Below are 22,822 nucleotides of genomic sequence, written 5' to 3'. Positions count from 1 at the left end.
GTGTGTGTGTGTGTGTGTGTGTGTGTGTGTGTGTGTGTGTGTGTGTGTGTGTGTGTAGTGGGAGAGGGTTTGATATGTAGTACTGGCTGTTTTGTTCCTTGTTATGTAGCTCAAGCAACCCTTCAACTCATGGCAACCCTTGCCTCAGTCTCTTCCACGTGAACTGTAGATTCTTGAAACTAAAGGCATCTTGTTCCTATTGATGATCCTGAGTACTTAGTATAGCAGTTTTTCATGCGGTTATCAAAATAAGTGTGTCATATTTAACTCACTTATAGCCTGACTTCTCACCACTGTACTTTCTTGAGGCTATATATTTTTGGAAGATAAATTAATATTTCAAATTAGCAAAACAATACTTTCTAATTCCTCCCCATCCTTAGTCTCTGTGGTATTTCACGGTGTGGAACACTTGACCCACAGTAGTATCCAGCGAGCCTTTCCACTGGCTGTCACTTCAGACCTGTTTCCGTGGCGTAGCTCTGTCCTTCCTCGAGAGCAGTGACCACGGTCATTTCTCCAGCCTGGACACTTTCTTTTTATACTTTTTCTCTCTTCACGGTTATTTATTTATGTGCTTGTTCATTGGGAGGGGACTTGCCACAGTTCCATTTGTGAAGGTCAGAGGGCATCTTACAGATGTTAGTTCTCTCCTCCCATTACATGGACTCAGGGACCAAACAGGTGGTCAAGTCCAAAACCAAGCAGCTTTACCCACCCAGCCTTCTCCCTGACTCTGTTTTTTCTCTTTTAGAAGTTATACCCAGGGTCTGGAGAGATGGTTCAGTGGTTAAGAGTTAAGAGCACATACTGGTCTTCCAGAGGACCCAGGTTCAGTTCCCAACACCCATGTTAGCTGACTTATAACCGCCTATAACTCCAGCTCCAGAGGCATCTGAGACCTTGTGCCTCTGCAGACACTACAGTCATATGCATGTACCCACAAATATACACATAATTAAAATTAATAAAGCTGGGGACACGGTTCGTCAGTTAAGAGCACTGGCTGTTCTTCCAGAGGACTTGAGTTTGGTTCCCAGCTCCCACATCAGACAGCTCATAATAGTCTATAACTCCAGGGGAATTCAGTGCCTTCACCAGCTGTGGGCACCTGCACTCATGTGCATATAGCTGCGTGCTATATATATATATACAGGCACACACGTACCCGTAATTAAAAATAACAAAAATAAATCTTCATAATAATAACAGCAACAACAAAAGCAAATCTTTAAAAAGAAAAAAAAAAAAGTCCCCAAGTTTTACAGTTGTTAGTCCTGAGAAGCTCAGACCTGTGTCCCAGATCTCTTTACTTGGAGCAGGTCCCAGGGACTCATATCTTTACCAGTTAATTCCCAGGTTACTTGGAATAAATACTCCCAAGCCTCACTGTGTTACTGTGTATTGTCTTTCTTCAACTCTGTAGTCAAGTCCTGGTCATCCTAAGAGCTTTTATTGGGTTTAGTTGGCTCGATGGTTAAGAGCACTTGTTGTACAGAACCTGGGTTTGATTCCTGGCACCCACAAAACTGCTCGTGATGGTCTGTAGCTCCAGTCACAAAGAACCAGGCCACAGGCACCGTGGTGCACATAGATACACACAGGCAAAACACACCATGCACAAAATACAATGAAAAGAAAAGGGTTTTTTTGCTAGTAGAGTTAAGGAAATAGTTTAAAGTTTTCTATAGCAGCAGCTCCTAATTTGTAGCTTCTGACTAAAAATGTTATCTGAAAGTCCTGATATTCTGCCCTTGGTTTTTATTTCTAGGGGTGGGAATCGACAAACCTCTCCCTTTTTGACTTCACCTTTGGATACCATCAAGGCCAGAGGAGGAACCAAGCTAACATAAAATAGGTGCTCCTTTGTCATACTGGGCTCTTGGTGTCTGAGGGCTTCGTTCAGTAGCTTCTCCCTCTCTTTCCTCACTGCCCTTACTTCTCTCAAACCTTAGGCTAAAACGTTGACCCTTTCTGTCTGTAGTTTTAGTTACCCATGGCTGAGTAGAGAATCAAAAGGAAAGTACAGCGAGCTGGACCGTGGTGGTGCACATCTTTAGTCCCAGCGCCGAGGAGACAGAGGTGGGCAGATCTCTGTAAATCTGAGGCCAGTCTGGTCTACAGAGTGAATTCCAGGCTGGCCAGGGCTACATAGAGAAACCCTGTTTCAAAAAAACAAAAAAAGAAGAAGAAAAGAAAAAATTACAGTACAGTGCAATATTTAGAGATACCGTACTTACACAGTGTTTATTATGGTATATTGTTATAGTTACTCTATTTTACTGTTATTTGCTATTTATAGATTATTAAGCTTTATGATAGGTTTGTATGTAAGGAGAAAAGAGTATACAAGATAAGTATCCCTTATCCAAAATGCTTGGCATTGAAGTGTTCTGGATTTTGGGCTTTTTTCAGATTTTAGAATGTTTGTATATACATAATGAGATATTTTGGGGATGACATCTAAGCAGCATTCTCTTATGTTTCATATGTACTTTATAACAGCCTAAAAAAAGTGTATTTTTATTTATTCACTTATTATTTGAGACAGGATTTCTCTGTTTAGTCCTGGTTATCTTGGAACTCACAATGTAGACCATGCTGGCCTTGAACTCACAGGGATACCATGTACCTTTGCCTCTGAGTGCTGGGATTAAAGGTGTGTGAAACCATGCCTGGCCTTATTTTTATTTTTATTTTTATTATTTATTTATTTATTTATTTATTTTGGTTTTTCGAGACAGGGTTTCTCTGTGTAGCTTTGCGCCTTTCCTGGAACTCACTTGGGAGACCAGGCTGGCCTCGAACTCACAGAGATCCGCCTGGCTCTGCCTCCCGAGTGCTGGGATTAAAGGCGTGCGCCACCACCGCCCGGCTATTTTTATTTTTTTTAAAGCAAGCCCTTACTTTGTAGTCTTGACTGGACTGAAACAAATTTTAATTTTATGAAGTATCTTGAATCTATGTACTTGGATTTGGTTGTGACCTATTACGTGAGGTTGTATTACGTTAAATTTTCCACTCATAGCGTCTTGTCAACAATCAAAAGGTTTCAGATTTGGGGGCATTTCAGATTTTAGATTTTTGGATTAAGGATGTTGAACCAGTGTGCAGTGTTCATGCTCCTTCCCCTCCCTCCCTCTCTCCCTCCCTCCCTCCCTCCTTCCCTCCTTCCCTTCCTTCCCTCCTTCCCTCCCTTCCGTCCTTCCCTTCTTTTTGTTTTTTTTTTTTGTTTGTTTTTGAGGCAGAGTTTTTCTTTGTATCTCAGGCTGTCTAGAATTCACTCTGTAGACCAGGCTGACCTCAAACTCAGAAATCCCCCTGCCTCCGCCTCCTGAGTGCTGGGGTCAAAGGTGTGTGCCACCACTGCCTGACTACTTGCAGTTTAAATCGCCCACTGGGACACCTTGAAATGTGTACCCATGTTATCTCCTTGCTAGAGTATATGCTACAAGCAGGCAAGAATGTGCTTGCTTTATTCATTAATGTATCTGTAGCTCCTCTTCACAGTGACTGTCACAACAGCAAGTGCTCCATAACATTTAAAATCCATGTGTGCATAAATGTTACTACCATATGTCTTTCCAATAGACACAGTATGAAAAATAAGAATATATATGTGAACAACACCATATTAAGTCCTCTGTCACACTTTTATGTTTTCTCTAGTACAAATCTCGGCTGTCTTTGGATCCTATTGATAGAATCAAAATATTATTTTCTTTTTCCTCTTCAAACTATGTGAACCATCTTAAGTCTTCTCACATTGCAATGGCTGTTTTTACTTTTTCTACTCTTAGTTTATGACCCATTTGCTCCTTTGTACCTGTGGGTTTTGCACCTGCCAATTCAACTAACCCTGGACTGAAATATTCAAAACTGTAAGGTATGTGTATACAGTCATGTGCCTACAGTCCTGGTTATTGAGGAGAGTGAAGCAGGCAGGTCACTTAAGCCCAGAAGTACTGGCAACATAACAAGAACCTCCTCCCCATTGTGTGTGTGTGTGTGTGTGTGTGTGTGTGTGTGTGTGTGTGTGTGTGTATGTGTTAGGTGTAGGTACCTGTAAAGTCCAGAAGAGGGTGTTGGGTCTTCTGGAGCTGGAGTTGCTGGCACTCGGGAGCTGCCTGACCTGTGTAGTGGGAACTGAGCTTGGGTTCTCTGCAAGAGTGGTATGCATTTTTAGCCATAGCTCTCCAGCACCTTTATTTTTTTAAGACAGCATCTTGCTGTAGCGCACAGGTTTACCTTGTACCCACTATGTGCCCCAGACTGACCCCAGGTTTCCTGCCATCCACTTCTTTTGCCTCAGTCTCCCAAGCACTGGGTTATAGGCATATGCCGCCACACTTAGCTTTCCATCTCTTAAAAGAAAAACAAAAAATACTGAATCCATATGAAATATGTAAAGTTTTTCTTGTCATTATTCCCTAAACAGTACAGTATAAAAGTTACTCCTGTCCTGTTTACATTGTATTAGATACTGAGACACTGTCTCAGAAAGCCAAAACCAAAATAAAAATAACTTCACTCCTTTATGTAACTATCATTCTCCAAGCCATTTAGTTTTAAATATAAAGGTTTTTTGTTTTGTTTTAGTTTTTCAAGACAGGGTTTCTCACCGGCGGTGGTGGCGCACGCCTTTAATCCCAGCACTCGGGAGGCAGAGGCAGGCAGATCTTTGTGAGTTTGAGGCCAGCCTGGTCTACAGAGTGAGGTCCAGGAAAGGCACCAACACTACACAGAGAAACCCTGTCTCGAAAAAACAAAAAAACAAAAACAAAAACCAGGGTTTCTCTGTGTTATCCCTGGCTGTCCTGGAACTTGCTCTGTAGACCCAGCTGGCCTCGAACTCACAGAGATCCACCTGCCTCTGCCTCCCAAAAGGTGCGTGCTACCACACCTGACCCTCTGTATGATTTTAAAAAAAAGTATGGGGTCAATGTTTGGTTGTATGTGGGTGTTCTCTCTCACACTTGTGCTGTCTCTCTTACACACACACACACACACACACACACACACACACACACGTGCGCTCCCCTCCTTTCTTTCCCACAACTCCAAGGGGTCCTCATTTACCAGTCAGAGGACAACTTTTGGGAGTTGATGGTTCTTCTGCTGTGTACTATGGAGACCCAACTCAGGTTGCCAATCTTGCAAGTGTATATGCCTGCTGAGAATGCCATCCCTCTGAGTGATTGAGATTTTTAAAAAGTGTGTGTGGGGGGTGTTTTGTCTACATGTTTGTGCACTGTGTGCATGCAGTGCCTGTGGAGACCAGAAGAGGGTGTTGGACCTCTTAGAACTGGAGTCACAGACAGTTGTTAGCTGTAATATGGGTGCTTGGAACTGAACCCGGGTCTCTGGAAGAGCAGCCAATTCTCTAACTGCTGAGCCATCTTTCTAAACCCTTGTTTGAAATTAAAATGTATTTTCCCATTCTTGTAAAATTGGATATAAAGTTTATTTTTAATTTAGCTGCCTATAGATAATGCTGTGAGTTGGTCTTTTTTGTTTGTATTTGTTTTTTTTGGGGGGGAACTATTTTCTTATGCTAAAATGTTAAGGTTGGGATTAGCTAACCAGAGGTGAAATGTGTTTGACCCCTAACTTCGCCCCTACTCAGTGAATTCCTACATATTATTGTTTGGCGATGATCTAGCATGAATGTCATAGTTAGGGTTTCTGTTGCTGTGACAGGGCTGGAGAGATGGCGCAGAGGTTAAGAGCACTGGTTGCTCTTCCAGAGGTCCTGAGTTCAATTCCCAGCAACCACATGGTGGCTCACAACCTGTAATGAAATCTGGTGCCCTCTTCTGGCCTGCAGGGGATATGTGCAGGCAGAACACTGTATACATAATAAATGAATCTATTGCTGTGACAAAACACTATGACCAAAAGCAGCTTGTGGAGGAAAGGGTTTATTTGGCCTACACTTCCAAATCACCGAAGGAAGTCACTGAAGGAAGTCAAGACAAGAACTCAAACAGGGCAGGAACTAGGAGTCAGGAACTGATGCAGAGGCCATGGAGGGGTGCTGCTTCTTACTGGCTTGCTCAGCCTGATTTCTTTTTTTTTTTTTGTTTTTTTTGTTTTTTTGTTTTTCGAGACAGGGTTTCTCTGTGTAGTTTTGGTGCCTGTCCTAGAGCTCACTCTGTAGCCCAGGCTGGCCTCGAACTCACAGAGGTCCACCTGGCTCTGCCTCCCAGTGCTGGGATTAAAGGCGTGCACCACCACCGCCCGGCTTAGCTTGCTTTCTTATAGAATCCAGGACCACCAGCCCAGCGATGGCACCACCCATCAACCACTGATTAAGAAAATGCCCTACAGCTGGATCTTGTGGAGGCGTTTCCTTGGCTGAGGTTCTCTCCTTTCAGATAATTCTGGCTTGTGTCGAGTTGCCGTAAAACTAGCCAGCACGATGAATCCCTTTGTAATCTCTATTTTAGTCCATTCTAGTCTGTTAGGCTAAAGTTTTTGCAGTCTGTTTTTCTCACTAGCTTTCTGAATCTCCAGTGTTTTGTTTGATTTTTGTGTTTTTGAGTTACCTTCTCACTGTGCCTGATTGACTTAGAACACTGTATTAGATGAAGGATTTATTCATTTACCCAAGGCCCTAAAACAATCTTTTTACTCAGGACTCATTTCACAGATACTTCTTGATGCATGGCATGTGCCAGACAGTAAGGTCCTGGACTGGCATCCGCAGTCTGCGCATCCTCAGCTTAGCCAGACTGAGGTTGCCATCTACAGTCTCCCCTGCCCCCAGGTTTATTTTTTATGTATGTGAATGTTTTGTTTGCATGTATGTCTGTGTGCTGTGTATGTGCCTGGTGCCTGTGGAGATCAGAAGAGGATGTCACAGATGTCCCGGAGCTAGAGTTACAGATGGTTGTTAGCCTCCACGTGGGTACTGAGAATCAAACCTGTGCACTCTGCAAGAACAAGTGCTCTTAACCTCTGAGCCATCTCTCCAGCCTCCCTTCCCCATCTATGCGGCGCGCCCCGACCAGCGGGGAAGCAAGACACGACTCCAAGATTCTTCCTCTATCACGGTTTTATTGAACGCTGCTCGGTTATGGCTTCTCGGGAGAGCTGGTACGGGAGGAGGGCCCCGGGCGCCGGGGCAAGCTGGCTTATATGCAGGTTCTGGGGGCGGAGCTTGGGCGGTAAGCTGATTGGTCAGTACTATCGGGCGGGAGAGCGACACGTTAGCATTCGGGATAAACAGGAAACCAGCGCCATCTTGTAATGGCGTTTGAGCCAGCGGACTGCTGCAGTTCCCCCTTTTTGTTTTTGGCAACCCAGAGCTAGGAGTCTCCTCATGATGAGCTTCCTGCTCGATGGGCGAGTGCTGAGTAGGAGGAACAATGATACTCTCTAAACGGGTGCAATGAGCAGAGCTCTCCGTGTGCAGGAGCAGTATCATAGGCTTCCTAATCGGGTGCAATGGGCAGAGCCCTCCGAGTGCAAGGACAGCCTACAGTTCCCTCAGCTGGGCCAACCAGATACTTGGGGAACCGCCAGCATCCAGGGCGGCCATAGCATAAGTGTACGCTCTGTACGATTGCGCTTTATCAACCTACAGAGGATCCAACCCAGTATGACTAGACCAATCAAGCCCACTGTTCCCATCGCCCACACCCCAGCCCATTCCTTCACATAAGATGCAGCCGTGACCAAAAAATCAGTAAATTCTCCCAAGGTGGTCAAATGAGCACGCGTCTGATTTAGGGCAGCAATAGAGGCGGTGAAATTCAATTGTAACATTTCAAATTCTCAGGAAGGTCAGCATCATCTTCTCCATCTTCCTCATGTTGTTGTACCCCTCGTGTTAGTCTTGTCGGCACCCAAATCGGGTCTCTTGCATTCTGTGGGAAAACACAAAGAGATCCCCTTGACCTACGTAATACGGGGTCAGGGCCCATCCATTTATTTGTTAGCACATCCTTCCATAACACCATCTCCCGAAGGACTGGTGTTGCGCCCACATGGCGATCAGCAGAGGTCTTAGATGCTTCATCCAAAGTTAAAAAATTAAGAGTGAAAAGAGCCAAGGAGAGGCACTCGCCAGGGGTGCGCCCTATTCCCCCTTTTTGTTTTTGAAGCAGTTCTTTAATAGTACGATTTGCACGTTCCACTATGCCTTGTCCCTGTGGATTATAAGGGAGGCCAGTGGAGTGTTGAACATCCATTGTTGCACAAAAGGAATGGAATGAGGAAGAAGTGTAAGCCGGACCATTATCCGTTCTCAAGAACAAAGGCTTACCCCAGCTGGCCCATGCAGCTAGACAATGGGCAATGACATGGCGTGTCGTTTCACCAGTCATGGCAGTGGCAAAAATAATGCCAGAAAAGGTATCCACTGAAACGTGAACATATTTTTGTTTCCCAAACTCTGAGATGTGGGTAACATCCATTTGCCACGAGGCTAGGGGTTTCAGCCCTTTGGGGAGAACTCCTATATGCGGTGGATGGTGAAAGGCAACACAATGTTGGCAGTTTTTTGACAATATTACGAGCTTGTTCCCTGGAAATATTGAACTTCAGGCGCAAGGTGTTAGCAGATACATGAAAATTATCATGGAACTTTTGTGCCTGTTCACAAGGTGTACTCATAATCCAAGCAGCTATGGCTATGCGGGTGGCCTCATCTGCCAACGTATTCCCGGCTGACATTGGCCCTGGAAGCCCGCTATGTGCTCGAATATGAGTCACATAAAAAGGTTGAGAGCGAAGTAACATCAAGGCTTGAATCTGTCTTAATACCGGCGCCACCATACTAGAAGGTTGTATATAGGCAGCAATTTCCAAATTTTTAAGTAAATTGACAACATATAGGGAATCAGAGACCAAATTAAAAGAAATATTAGGATATTTCTCAAAAACCTTTTGTATAATAAGACATTCTGCTACCTGAGGGGAGGTGGTAGGAAACTGGAAACTGTAGGTCTGACCATCGATGGACATGGCACCCTTGCCGGTCTTTGAGCCATCAGTATAAATTACAGGGGCATTCATGATGGGATTTTGAGATGTGATTCGAGGAAAATAAACAGTATCCTCCGAGGCAAATGTTAACAGAGGATGTTTAGGGTAATGGTTATCAATATATCCTGCAAAACTAACCACAAGAATAGCCCACCATGAGGTCGCACCTGTTAAAATCTCAATTTGTTCTTTGGTGTAGGGCACTATCAATGTTGCTGGTGGCTCGCCGAAAAACTCAAGGCACCACTTTAGACCATTTAACGCCTGCCTTGCCACTAAATCGGGATAATAGTGGACATTTTTAGATCCCAATCCTTGTCCATGCAGCCACCAAAGAGGTCCATTCTGCCAAACCACTCCTAGAGGGACAACCTTTGTGGGGAGGATTACTAACTGGAATGACTGTGTATAGTCTAATCTCTTTAATTGAGCTGTTTTTAACGCTTCTTGTATCTTTTGGATAGAATTTTGAGCTTCCAATGTCAATTGTCGGGGAGAGGTCAAATCAGGATTACCTTCCAATATCTTATATAGGGGCATAAGGTCTCCTTTTGGAATTTTCAAATATCCCATTAGCCAATTAACATTTCCTAAAAATTTTTGAAAATCATTCAATGTATGAAGGCATGAAGTTTGTAAGGTAATATTCTGGGGCATAATCTCATCTGGGGAAATACGGGTACCAAGAAAATCAACAAGTATGCCCTTTTGTAACTTCTCAGGGCTAATATAAAGCTCTGCATTTGCTAAAGCTTTCAAAAGGCTTTGCAAGCATTCTTCTACTTGCTCAACCTTTTCTCCAGTTATAAGAAGATCATCCATATAGTGTATAATTTTCAAATTGGGAAACTGACTTCGAATAGGGTCAATGGCGCGGCCAACATAAAGTTGGCACATAGTCGGGCTATTAGCCATGCCTTGTGGTAAAACTCGCCATTGAAAGCGTTCATCAGGAGCTTCATGATTAACGGCTGGAACTGTAAAAGCAAATCTAGGTCTATCCTCTTCATGAATGGGAATAGAAAAAAAGCAATCCTTTATGTCTATTGTTATCACAGGCCATCCTTTTGGTAATGCTGTAAGCATAGGGAGACCTCGTTGTACGGGTCCCATAATAACCATCTGTGCATTTATGGAGCGTAGATCATGTAACAATCTCCATTTTCCTGATTTCTTTTTAATAATAAAGATGGGAGAATTCCACGGTGACGTGGAAGGCTCAATATGATGTAACTGAAGCTGCTCTGCAACTAATTGTTTTGCCGCTTGGAGCTTCTCTTTTGACAAGGGCCACTGAGGTGTCCAAACGGGTGTATCAACTTGCCAGGGTATCTTTAATGGTTGCTTATCCTCAGAGGCCCCTATGAAAAACCCAACCCTTCTCTATACCTATGGGATGACGGCTGAACTGGACTACTTCTTCCCTGAAGGTTCCTTCCCAACCCCTTTCCTGGAAAATATCCCTGTTTCCTCATGATAGCTTGTGATGCAGGGGAATACTCATTGGTAAGCTGCAAATGCATCTGTTGCTGCACATCCCTCCCCCATAGATTAATGGGGAGGGATACGACAAAAGGTTGAAATTTTCCGTCTTGTTCTTCTGAGCGCCAAGTAAGTTCTTTAGCACTCATGCTAGGTGTTTCTTGGTACCCTAAGCCTTGAAGGGATTGGGAGGCGATAGTAAGTGGCCACTTTGAGGGCCACTCTTCCTGTCTTATGACACTCCGGTCAGCTCCTGTATCCAATAATCCAAGGAATCGCCTTCCCTCTATTATCAATTCTAACATAGGTCTCTGATCCAAACCCATGGCAAGCATGAAGGCATTTTTCCCTGTAGATCCAAACCCATTAAGGCCTCGTTCCCTATCAGAAGCTGGAAATCTAGAATGATGAGAGGGGAGAACTAACATCTGAGCTATGCGGTCTCCTGGAGCAATTGAAAACAATCCCTTGGGAGACCAGCACATAATCTTGATTTTCCCCTGGTAATCAGGGTCAATAACACCTGGCAAAACCATCAATCCTCTAATGGAACTACCTGATCTCCCAATTATAAGGCCCACCTCATTTTTATTTAATGGATTCATAAGATCAGTATCAATGGCCTGCACCCCCATAGAAGGAGTCAGTACCATTGAGGAGGCGGCACACAAGTCCAACCCTGCGGCTGCTGACGTGGCTCTTTGCCCTGATTGGAGGGAGGCGGGGGGAATTCCCCCGATGCCTCGTTCTGAATAGCCCCGAACACTTTCGGGCCCCGGGGTCGCGGGCCCCGTGATCCGTTTTTTGAGACCGCAGGGAACATCGGCTGGAGGGGCTGCCCATTAACATCTTTCACTGATCTACATTCATTTGCCCAATGTTTTCCCTTTTTGCATCGGGGACAGGTGCCTGGCATCCTCTGTTGGTTTCCTCCTGAAGGAGACCGACACTCTTTCTTTAGATGTCCTGGCTTTCCGCAATTATAACATTTTCCTTTAGAGCCACTTCCTCGGTTGACAGCTGTCATAACTGCTGCAGCGAGGCCAGCATTGGTGAGAGGGCCCCCTATCTCCCTACATGCTTTCAACCAAGCCTCAAGCCCCTTCTGTTTCCAGGGCGTGATAGCCCGTCTGCACTCCTTTGTACATTGTTCATAAATAAGTTGCTGCGTTAAGGGGAGAGCTGTTTCCATATCCCCAAAAATTTTTCCCGCAGCATCAAGCATCCGGGCTACGAAATCAGCAAAAGGCTCATTTGGTCCTTGAATGATCTTAGTAAGGTTTCCACTCACTTCTCCTTTTCTGACCAGTTTTTTCCAGGCGGATACGTGTATCTCTTTCACTTGATTGTAAATTTCAATGGGGAAGTTTATCTGGTTATTTACCCATTGTCCTTGACCCAACAACATATCCGCCGTCCAGGCTGGCTGGCCATTTTGTGCATTACGCCGGGCCTGAATTTGGGCATGGTCTGTGACCAGAGACCTCCATTCTAGATAAGTACCAGGGGGTAAAGCTGCCCTTCCAACTTCCTGATAGTCTGCCGGAGTCAAAACATCCTTAGCTATTCTGTCTAAAATAGACAGAGGATAATGGGCAGTTGGGCCATAGGTCTGAACTGCTTGTACTAGATCTTTTAACATCTTGTAAGATACAGGCTCATGAGACCTGACCTGTGTGTTTGGGTCCTCGAACACCGGGAAAGCATTTGCTAGTTTAGTCCAGGTTTTGGGAGGAATGCGATGACTTCCTGCGCAGCTTCCTGTACTCACTTGTGAGTTAGGAGCGAAGGGCGGTGGTCGTGATAGCTCGGCTCCGGGCCCTGGGCCATAGCTCTCACGCTCATACCCCGCAGCCTCCCTTTCTAGGTCTATCTCATCCTCAGTATCTAACTCTGAGTCAGAATCAGACAAATTAATAGCGGCCAGCTCCGACCATAGGTACGCTGGTGCTGAAGGTTCCCTTTCTGTATGTTGTAATTTTTGTTTTTTCTTTTCTCTTTTATTTTCTTTATGTTTAAAATTTTCTTTGCTAGCTTCTGTTTCCTTACCGGTTTCGGACTGACTATCCTGCCATTCTGCCATAGCCTTTCTCCCCTTTGCTACTGCTTCCTGTGCCTTTTCCTCATCCAGACAAGATTTCACCAATCTCCAAAAAGGCAAGGTGGCTTTTCCTAGATCTTGTTTGTGTTTTTCTAAATCTTTTCCTAGCTTTTCCCAGGAACTCATCGTGAGATCACCGGATACCGCGAACCATGGCGCATGTTGATCTATCTCTTTAAGCGCCCTTTTTATAGAACCGGAGGAAACATTAATATCCCTTGCACCCAGTAATTCCTTCACAGGTTTGACAAAAAACTCAATATGTGAGTCAAAGTTCCCCATCTTTGAAACTGATTTCTCTACACCAGGTTTACTCAAAGAAAACAACGAGCTAACGAAAGACTGTCCCCACTAAGGAGCTTTACTTTCGTTTCGCTCGCAGCAACACAAACAAGTTTCCTCCGCGCGGTGGCAGCGCAGCCAAAAGCAGCACCCAATCACCAAGATAACCCACACAAAAAATATCAACGGGAAAAAGTCCAACAAAAAGGCAAGATTGGTGTCATAGGCGTCAGTCATACCTTATGAGTACTCACCGTTCCCGTGTGAGGTTCTGAATCTTCGGCCCTCCTCCGAGTCGTTCGCAAGGTCCGAAGTTTCCCGGGTTTCGGCACCAGTTGCGGCGCGCCCCGACCAGCGGGGAAGCAAGACACGACTCCAAGATTCTTCCTCTATCACGGTTTTATTGAACGCTGCTCGGTTATGGCTTCTCGGGAGAGCTGGTACGGGAGGAGGGCCCCGGGCGCCGGGGCAAGCTGGCTTATATGCAGGTTCTGGGGGCGGAGCTTGGGCGGTAAGCTGATTGGTCAGTACTATCGGGCGGGAGAGCGACACGTTAGCATTCGGGATAAACAGGAAACCAGCGCCATCTTGTAATGGCGTTTGAGCCAGCGGACTGCTGCACATCTACATTCTCAATTTTTGGTTTCAGAGTGAACTTCTCTTCCAAACCCATTTTTCACTTTATGAGCCTGTGTGTGGATGCTAAGAATTAAACCTGGGCCCTCAAAAAGAGAACAGCAAGTGCTTTTAATTGCTGAGCCATCTCTCTGGCCCTATAAAAATATTTTTTAATTATTTTGAGTATATTTATTTAGTGTATGTGTATGCACATGTGCCATGGTGCAAGTGTGGAAACCAGAATTGGTCTCTCCTTTCACCATGTTGGTCTTGAGGATCAGACTTAGGTCACCCACTGAGCCTTAAAGCTTTTTGTGGGGCTGGGGGGTAGCTCATTTGTAACAATCACAAACCCTGCATAGACTGGGTTGGTAGTACAAGTTTGAGACTAGCCTGGGAAACCCAAGACCCTGTCTCAAATATTTAGATATCTACTTATATCTATATATTTTTATACAATACTTGTTTTTTTCTAAATAGGAATAATTCTTGGGCCCAGAAGATGACTCAGTAGATAAAGTGCTGTCCAGACCCGAGACCCTCAGTTAATCCCTAGAATGTGAAAGTGGAAAGAGAGCACGAACTCCTGAATGTTGTCCTCTTGATTTCTGCCTGGGCACTGTGTTACATCTGTGTGTGTGCAGACATACCCCACAATGATATTTTTTATTAAAAAATACTGCTCTCATTAGCTTTTTGTTTGTTTGTGTTTAAATTCTGGGATTACGGGGGCTGGAGAGAGGAGTCAGAGGAGACTTCTGACATCTGCCTGTGACTCCAGCGCACACCTGGCATCCACACATGTACACAGATAAAATCAAAGTTTTAGTGTCACAACCATGCCTGGCTCATGTGGTGCTGGGGTGCTAAACAAGCACTCTGAGCAATGAGCTAGGTTTCCTCCAGTCATTCTCACTAAAGAAATTAATGATTTCTAGCCTGGCATGGTGGTGTACCGTTTCATGTAGCACTTGGAGGCAGAGGCAATTGGATCTCTAAGTTTGAGGCCAGTCTGATCTACAGAGCAGGTCTCAGGATAGACAGAGCTACACAAAGAAACCTTGTCTTGAAAAACCAATAAATAAATAGAGAAATTAATGAATTAATGATCTCTTCCATCTCTCCAACCAGTTATCCCTCTTAATGTAAGGAGCATCACAGCCCTGCTGTGTGTCCTTCCACAGTTTTCTCTTTGTCTCTAAACACAGGCTGCATGGACCATTAAGTCCTCCCCTCGTCTCAACAAGAATGGGACCAAACAATACCCCAGTGGGTCCTAAGTATCCAAAGCCCTTTGGGGGGTCCCCAACCCCTTTTGTGATAATATTGATTTTTTTTTTCCTTTTTCCCTGGGTTGTTGTGCGCTGCTGATGTAAAAGACACAGTGGGTAAAGCTGCTAGACTGGCACCAGGGCACCTTCATTGTCACACACATCTCACAAGAGGGCTTGGTCACATGTTACATGATGAAAATGACGTATTTATTAAACCACTGTCTTCAGTGCGTAACTTTCCCTGTGACTGAAGGGGATCAGGGTGACACAGCTCTGCCACACGAGAAAGCAGGTGTTGCCTGGAGGAGGAACCCCTGTTGAGCTGCAAGCTAAGCAGGCCTTCTGTTCATTGGACACCCTGTTCCCTCAAAGGACCTCTGAAAGATTATAGAAGTGAAGAGATCTGACAGTCAATTTCCTGTCAGAAAATGTCTCTATGTGAGTGTGTGCATGTGTTGTTGGGCCAACTGGTGGTGGTGGTGGTGGTGGTGGTGACACACGCCCTTAATCCTAGCACTCAGGAGGCATAAGAGGTGGATCTAGGTTCAAGGCCAGCCTGTTCTACAGAATGAGTTCCAGGACAGCCAGGACTACAAAGAGAAACCCTGTCTCAAAAACAAAACAAAACAAAACACACACACACACACACACACACACACACACACACACACACAAAAAAAAAAAAAAACACCCACAAAGTAAGTCTTTAGGCTAACTTTGAGAATACTTGGCTTGTTTTGTTTGTTTTGAGATAATCTCTTCTATCCTGAGCTGCCCTTAAAACCCCCTGTGTTGCTGGGGCTGGCCTTGAATTTTTTCCTCCTGCTTTAGCCTAATGTGTGCTGGAGTTACGGTGTGAATCACAACTTCCATGTTGTAGAATATTATTTGAAAATATGTTACATTTATTCTGTGGAATATTCGTTTAATGATGCAAAGACATACTACATTTGTTTGATTAAAGTTAACGTGGGGTCAGGAAGCTGAGTCAGCAACTAGCTGACAGGAAGTGGTAGGGAGGAATCATGTGTAGCCAGGGTTCTTAAATTGGTGCTGAGTGAAAGGACACCTGTTCTGGGGGAGACCCGAGCTAGGAGGGGAGGTCAGCTACTTGTCATTCAGGCCCTGTGAGTGAGCAGAATTTCACCTCAACCTTTGAATCCTGAGTTCTGTAGAGGGATAGAGATCTAGATAGAGTTCCCTTTAGCTACCATGGTGGAGCCGGTGCCTGAGGGAACAGAATTCCGGCCTGGCTATGGCCAGTGCAGCCTAACCACTGCCAAGTTGCAAGTGCTGATTTAGGACAGCAGTTGCTTAAGGGCAGCTACTGAATTTAATGAGAAACAGCATTTCCACTTAGTAAATTATGCTTTTTTCACTTAGTAAACTATGAACACTTTCAGTACCACTACTGAATATTTATTAATTCATATCTAACTTTGTTTCTTTTTACCCACAGCACGGTGTTCCGATGTATATATGAACCAAGGCCATATGTTGTTGGCTTTTTAGATTGCTTTCAACTTTTGGCTAATTTAAACGTATGGAGGCTGGAGAGATGGTTCAGTGGTTGAGAGTATTTGCTGCTTTTCCAAAGAACCCAAGTTCAGTTCCCAGACCCACACTGGGCGGCTCACAACGACCTGTAACTCCAGCTCCAGATAATTCAACACACTCACATAGAGACACATGCACATAAATAATAAAAATAAAAGTTAGTGTATGAACAAGTGTCCTCTACATCCACGTGTTCCGATGGCTCTCTAATCTGGTTTCCTAAACGTTTTGTCTTCCTCGAAGTATGTAAATGGAATTCCTCCTTCATTCTCCCCTGCCCTTTCCCTGCGTACTTCCTGCTTGGCCCCTTTCTGATCTGGTTCGTGTACTGCTTTCGATGTTTCCTTTGCCTTGTACTTTTTTCAGAATGCTTCTCTCCCTGGTCTGTCGTGCATATGTTAGTTAAAAAAGAGGCAGTGGCACTTTGAGGGCAAGGACAGAGTGCCAGTCAATGGGTGGCAGAGACCGGAGCTGACACGAGGAACGTGCCTGAGCTGGGGGCGTCGGGTGCCTGAACCTTGGCACTCGGGAGGTGGGGGTGGGAGAGCTCAGATCAAGGCCCACCTGGTCTACATGGTGAGCCCTCATCCTGCGTTAGTGGATAGAGGGGTGCTGGGGGAGCTGTGCTCACTTATGAACACTTTTCTCGTCTTGGAAAATAATTGAAAATGAGGGCGACTAACCTCAACTTAATTTCTGTCATTTCAGGCAAGTACATTGCCTCCACACAGAGACCCGACGGGACCTGGCGCAAGCAGCGGAGGGTCAAAGAAGGATACGTGCCCCAAGAGGAGGTTCCAGTGTGCGTGCGTGGTTAGGCTAACAAGGGTGTTTAGTGGGGTCCCTGCACAAGTATTGTGCCTTCGAGTTGAGGGATGACTCGCCTGAGCCCCAAGGAAGTGAGTGGAAGGAAAGGAAGGAGCTGGGATTGAGGGGTGAGTGAGGGTCCCCCAGCCAGTCTGCCTTTGACCTCTGTTCTGCAGAACCTCTGGACAGCGGTCCGAGAGCCAGAGCTTTGAGTTCTAGAACCTTCCTAAAGACTAGGGAGCCTGAAGGGCAGAGGAGATGGGGATGGAATGGGAAGGAAGTGAGGTGGGAGATAGGGGAGGGAGCCGGCTGCACCTGGAAGCTCAAGCTCTGTGTTTCCTGCAGCTATGAAAACAAGTACGTGAAGTTTTTCAAGAGTAAACCGGAACTTCCCCCGGGGCTGAGCCCCGAGGCCACCACTCCGGTCACGCCTTGCAGACCTGAAGGCGGTGAAGCCGGCCTCTCCAAGACCGCCAAACGCAACCTGAAGCGCAAGGAGAAGAGGCGGCAGCAGCAGGAGAAGGAGGCGGAGGCCTTGAGCAGGACTCTCGATAAGGTGTCTCTGGGAGACGCGGCCCAAACGCCCAGTGCCCTCCAAGGCTGTCAGGCCGCCCCTCCAGCTGCCTCGGATGCAGCCGACTCCGCTGCCACCACAGAGAAAGCCAAGAAGATCAAGAACCTGAGGAAGAAGCTGCGGCAGGTGGAGGAGCTGCAGCAACGCATCCAGGCCGGCGAGGTCAGCCAGCCCAGCAGAGAGCAGCTGGAGAAGCTGGCCCGGCGGAGGGCTCTGGAAGAGGAGCTGGAGGACTTGGAGCTGGGCCTGTGAGGCTTCGGAGTCGGGGAATGGACTGCAGAACAAACCATGGGGTGCTCTGGGGACCGGGGAGTGTGGGCCGCAGCAGTCAGGCGGGGCACCCCCATCCTGGCTCACTTCCACCTGTGGCCCAACTCCATCCTCCAGAGCCCTAGGCTCTCCTCCATTCCTTCCCTTGTGCTCAGCTCCTGTTTTTGGACTTTCCCCTCCCATTCCCAGTGTTCAGATTCTCAGTGACCACCCTAGGTACCTCTGCTGCTGATCTGGGTATCCTGTTGAAAAGAAAACCGGGGGTGGGAGTCTGAGAGCTGGGGTTGGGGTACAGGAGTACCCCAAGTCTTGGAGTCTTTGTTCCTGTTCACAGTGTTTGAGTTACTTCCATGGCTACCCTAAACCTCTTTTTTTTAAAGAAAGTAAGAATAAATTCGAGTAGACAACATGTGGTCAGGTTTTGGCTCTGTTCTCAACTCTGGCTTGCCAATTTGGTGAAAGAAGACACTTAAGTTTAAATGTTTTAATGGTGCTAGGGATTGAACCCAGGGTCTTGCCTACAGCTGCTCTACCACTAGTCTACAGCCCTGGCCCTTAATTTTTTAAGACTGAGTGCAGCTGGCCTTGGTAGTGAACACCTGTAATAAATAGTTCTCTGTCGACAGAGACAGGGTTGACAGCATTTCAAGGCCAACCTGGGCTATAGAGTAAGACTATCTCAACAGAGAAAGTAATGTATGACAAAGTCAGACCTCAGTAAGCAGAAGTTAGTGTTGTTATCCAGTGAAATTTTTAGAACAAACATATGAATGTATGTGTTGTTGTACCACTTGGCAGTGAATCCGTTGTTCCTTCTTCGCTGCTTTTGAAGGTAATTGTGATTTACTTTGAATGCCTAGAGCAGCTCTTGAAATTTTGCCTTGGATGCTGCCTAAAATGGCCCCTGTTGGAGTCCAGCCCTGACCTGTCAAAGGGTCCTTGAAGTAGGGCAGTGAGGAATTGAAAAATGCTAGTTAAAAAATATAGACATAGATGAAAAAGATACAGGATAGCTTCGGGAGGGCCCTGGGTCAACAATACTCAGTTGCCTCGAGTTTATTCCTATTGGGCTTTTTATACTAGCAAGGGGAGAGCCAAGAGACCACCCCCCTCAAGATCAAAGTACAAACAAGTGTAGAACCTTTTTTAATTCTCTAAACACCTGGTAACACCTTACGGCAAAGTGTCTTGTAATTAGGCCTTGAAGCATAAGGCACCTGGTAACCATGCCTTTGGCCAAAACATCCTATTATGCAGCTTTATGGGGCAAAGCAAACTGGGACTCTCTGACCTGGAGTCAAAATGGAAACAAACCACAAGTTGGAATCTTTGTCGGCTCCCACAGACACCAGGGCAAAGTAATGATGTGTGTCAAGACACATCCAAAGATCTGCCATTCAGTTCTGTTTTTACCCATGCTACACCTTTGGTTATAGAGTGGGGAGAAAAGAGAGGCCCCAACCGTGCTCAGCTCTCAGGAGTTCAGAAGTCCCACAGAAACCAACCCTGTTAAATCCTTGCCCTCTCCCAATCTTTTCTTAGCTTTTGGATCTTTGGGAATCCTTCCCTTACGGTTCCCCTCACCCTAAACGTTAGCTAAGCTACACATCTCTTGTGTGTGTGTGTGTGTGTGTGTGTGTGTGCGCGCGCGCGCGCGCGCACATGTCTATGTCTGTGTGGCCATGGTAGTGCACAAATGTGTTTTTTGAGGGCCTGGGGCTTGATGACTGGCTGGTAAGTCCCAGGGATCCATCTGTCTCTGCCCCCTTAGACCGGCTTCCCTGCCCCTCCGAGGGGTGAACTCAGGGCTTCGTGCTTGCATTTCACCAACGCAGCTATCTTCCCTACCTGTAATGATAATGTCAGTCTTGTATTATGCTTGTCTCATTCTCAACCACCCTGCATTAGACCGTGGGTTCCTCCAGCTCCTAAACTAGTTGGTTAGTTTGAGACAGGATCTCTGTGTAACCTTGGCTGGCTTGGAACTGGGGTTCACTGCAGGCTGTGATCCTCCTGCACCTACTTCCCTCAGTGCTGGGATTATAGGTGTGGGCTACTGTATTCCTAGAGCCTAACAGTTAAATTCTCAAATATCCAACTGAAATAAGGCTTTGAACCATGCATAGAAAAGAACACAGCTAATAATCAATACTTGACTGGGACCAATAAGAGACCAAAAGCCTGAGTTCCCTTTTGTAGGAACACAACAATGACTTTATACATAGTTTCTGATATCTTACATGTGTGATACACATACACATCATACATGTATAAGTTCCTGAAGGGTGGGGTGAGGGTGAAGGTGGGCAGAGTGTTTACCTAGTGTGTATGAAGCCTGGGTATAATTCCCACAACAATATAAAACAGCAAGATGGTACAAGCCTGCAGTCTTAGCATCCTGAGAGCAGAGGCAGGACATCTTAATTCAGGGCGATACCTGAGTCTTCACTGCTAATGTGAGACTTTTTGTTTTGTTTTGTTTTGTTTTTGTTTTTTGATACAGGGTTTCTCTGCATAGCTTTGGAGCCTGTCCTGGATCTCGCTCCGTAGCCCAGGCTGGCCTCGAACTCACAGAAATCTGCCTGCCTCTGCCACCCAAGTGCTGGGATTAAAGGCGTGCGCCACCACTACCCCGGCTGAGACATTTTTAAGAGAGTAAAGGTTGTCTCTAAGGAGACACGTCTACTTTGCAGGATTCCTGGGTGTAGTAATCTGCCTGACATCACCACCACCACCATCCACCTCCAACCCCCCCACCCCCGGTGCTGGCTAGTTTTATGTCAGCTTGACACAAGCTAAAGTCATCTGAGAGGAGGGGACCTCAAGAAAACGCCTCTATAAAATCAGGCTGTTGGCAAGCCTTTGGGCATTTTCTTAATGGATGGTGCTTTCCCTGGGTTGGTGGTCCTGGGTTCTATAAGAAAGGAGGCTGGTGGGGCTGGAGAGATGGCTCAGAGGCTAATAGCACTGCCTGCTCTTCCAGAGGACCTGGGTTCAATTCCCAGTACCCACCTGGTGGCTCACAACCATCTGTAATGTGTTCTGGTGCCCTCTTCTGGTGTGCAGTGCAGACATACGTTCAGACAGAACACTATATACAAAATAAATAAATAAATATTTTTTTTAAAAAAGAAAGAAAGCAGGCTGAGCAAGCCAGGAAGCAGCATGGCCTCTGCATCAGCTCCTGACCCCAGGTTCCTGCCCTGTTTGAGTCCTGTCCTGACTTCCTTCAGTGACGAACAGTGATGTGGAAGTGTAGGCCACATAAACCCTTTCCTCCCCAACTTGCTTTGATCATGGTGTTTCATCTCAGTAATAGAAACTCTAAGACCCCCCCATAAGATTTAAAAATTAAAAAATAAAGGACATCCTCAGCTGCCTTAGACTCTGCCTCAAAATTAGAATGAATCATGCCAGGTGGCGGTGGAGCACATCTTTAGTCCCAGCACTCAGGAGGCAGAGCCAGGCAGATCTCTGTGAGTTCGAGGCCAGCCTGGTCTACAGAGTGAGATCCAGGAAAGGTGCCAAAGCTACACAGAGAAACCCTGTCTTGAAAAACAAAACAGGGCCGGGCGGTAGTGGCGCACGCCTTTAATCCTAGCACTCGGGAGGCAGAGGCCGGTGGATCTCTGTGAGTTCGAGGCCAGCCTGGGCTACCAAGTGAGTTCCAGGAAAGGCGCAAAGCTACACGGAGAAACCCTGTCTCGAAAAAAACCAAAAAAAAAAAAAAAGAAAAACAAAACAAAAACAACAAAAGAAGGATCGTTTTTAAGGATTTATTTTTATACTTGTGTGTGCCTGTGTAAATGAATGTCATCTGAGTACTGAGTACCTGTCCCTGTGGATTCCAGAAGAGGGCGTAATTCCATGGAGTTGGAATTACAGGTGGTTGTGAGCTGTCTGAAGTGGGTGCTGGTAACTGAATTTAGTCCTCTGCAAGAGCAGGATGTTCTTAACCTCATTTACCCAGTACTGATAAGAATCCCTTATTAAAGCCACATAGAAGCCAGGTATGGTGGTGCACACCTTTAACCCCAGGATTCAGGACTCAGAGTTTCAGGCCAGCCTACTCTACCTAGCAAGTTCTTGGCCAGCCAGGGCTACATCGTAAGATCATGTCTCAAAGGGGGAAAAAATTTTTTTTAAAGGTAGCAGGCGTAATTAACTGCTATGTGTTTCAGTTACTTTACTTTTCAATTTCTGTGATGAGACTACTTCTAGAAGAGTCAATTTGGGGCTGACCGTCTCAGAAGGTTAGTTAGAGAGCCCTTGACCATCATGGCAGGGAGCATGGTAGCAGGCAGGCAGGCAGGCACAGCACCCGAGCAGGAACTGAGAGCGTATGGCGCAGAAGAAAGCCAACTGGGAATGAAACCTCAAAGCCCAGCCCCAGTGACACATCTCCCCCAACAAGTGTCTTCTGCGGCAGTTCCACCAACCGGGAACCAAGCATTCAGATACATGAGGCTACAGGGGCATCTCATTCAAACTACCACACTATGTGGTAGTAACATGCTGAGGAGCAGCTAAGAGAATTTATTCTGGTGTTACGGTTATCTGGAGGGTTCCCCATAGGCTCATGTTTTGAATGCCTTTTCTGCAGCTGCTGGAGCTCTCTGGGAGGCTGTAACACCTATAGGAGTGAGGCCTAGCTGGTGAAGGGGCTAGGGACAGGCCCTAGAAGGCTGTGCCTGGCTCCTGTCCTGCCTTCTGCTCCTTGGCTGACTTCGATGTGAGTAGCCTCTGCCACACGTGACCACACCTGTGCCCTCCCCACCGCAGTCCACCGACACTATGAACCAAAATAAACCTTTCCTTGCTTGAGTTGATGCTGCCAGTGACAGTGGTCTCAGTGACTCAAAAGTA

The 22,822-nt window shown here is 46.0% G+C and overlaps 1 protein-coding gene across 6 annotated transcripts in view; it reads left to right on the top strand.

Moving 5' to 3' along the window:
- Pym1 (PYM homolog 1, exon junction complex associated factor) overlaps positions 1 to 18,365 on the top strand; it is a 29,035-nt gene extending 10,670 nt beyond the window's left edge. For 4 of the 6 annotated variants that reach the window (XM_059245286.1, XM_059245285.1, XM_059245283.1 and 1 more), the window contains 2 exons: positions 17,014 to 17,107; positions 17,458 to 18,365. In XM_059245286.1, coding sequence (XP_059101269.1) covers positions 17,014 to 17,107; positions 17,458 to 17,938 — 575 coding nt within the window. In that variant the 3' untranslated portion in view covers positions 17,939 to 18,365. Of the gene's footprint in view, positions 1 to 1,771; positions 1,859 to 1,984; positions 2,083 to 17,013; positions 17,108 to 17,457 lie in introns of those variants that run through there. The other 2 variants (XR_009375054.1, XR_009375053.1) reach the window with 1 other exon arrangement.
- The last annotated feature ends 4,457 nt before the right edge of the window (positions 18,366 to 22,822 follow it).

The sequence above is a fragment of the Peromyscus eremicus genome, chromosome 18, assembly GCF_949786415.1.
Source record: "Peromyscus eremicus chromosome 18, PerEre_H2_v1, whole genome shotgun sequence".
Taxonomy (NCBI): domain Eukaryota; kingdom Metazoa; phylum Chordata; class Mammalia; order Rodentia; family Cricetidae; genus Peromyscus; species Peromyscus eremicus.
Note: the sequence above shows the minus strand (reverse complement) of the source record. Positions and strands in the feature narration are given on the sequence as shown.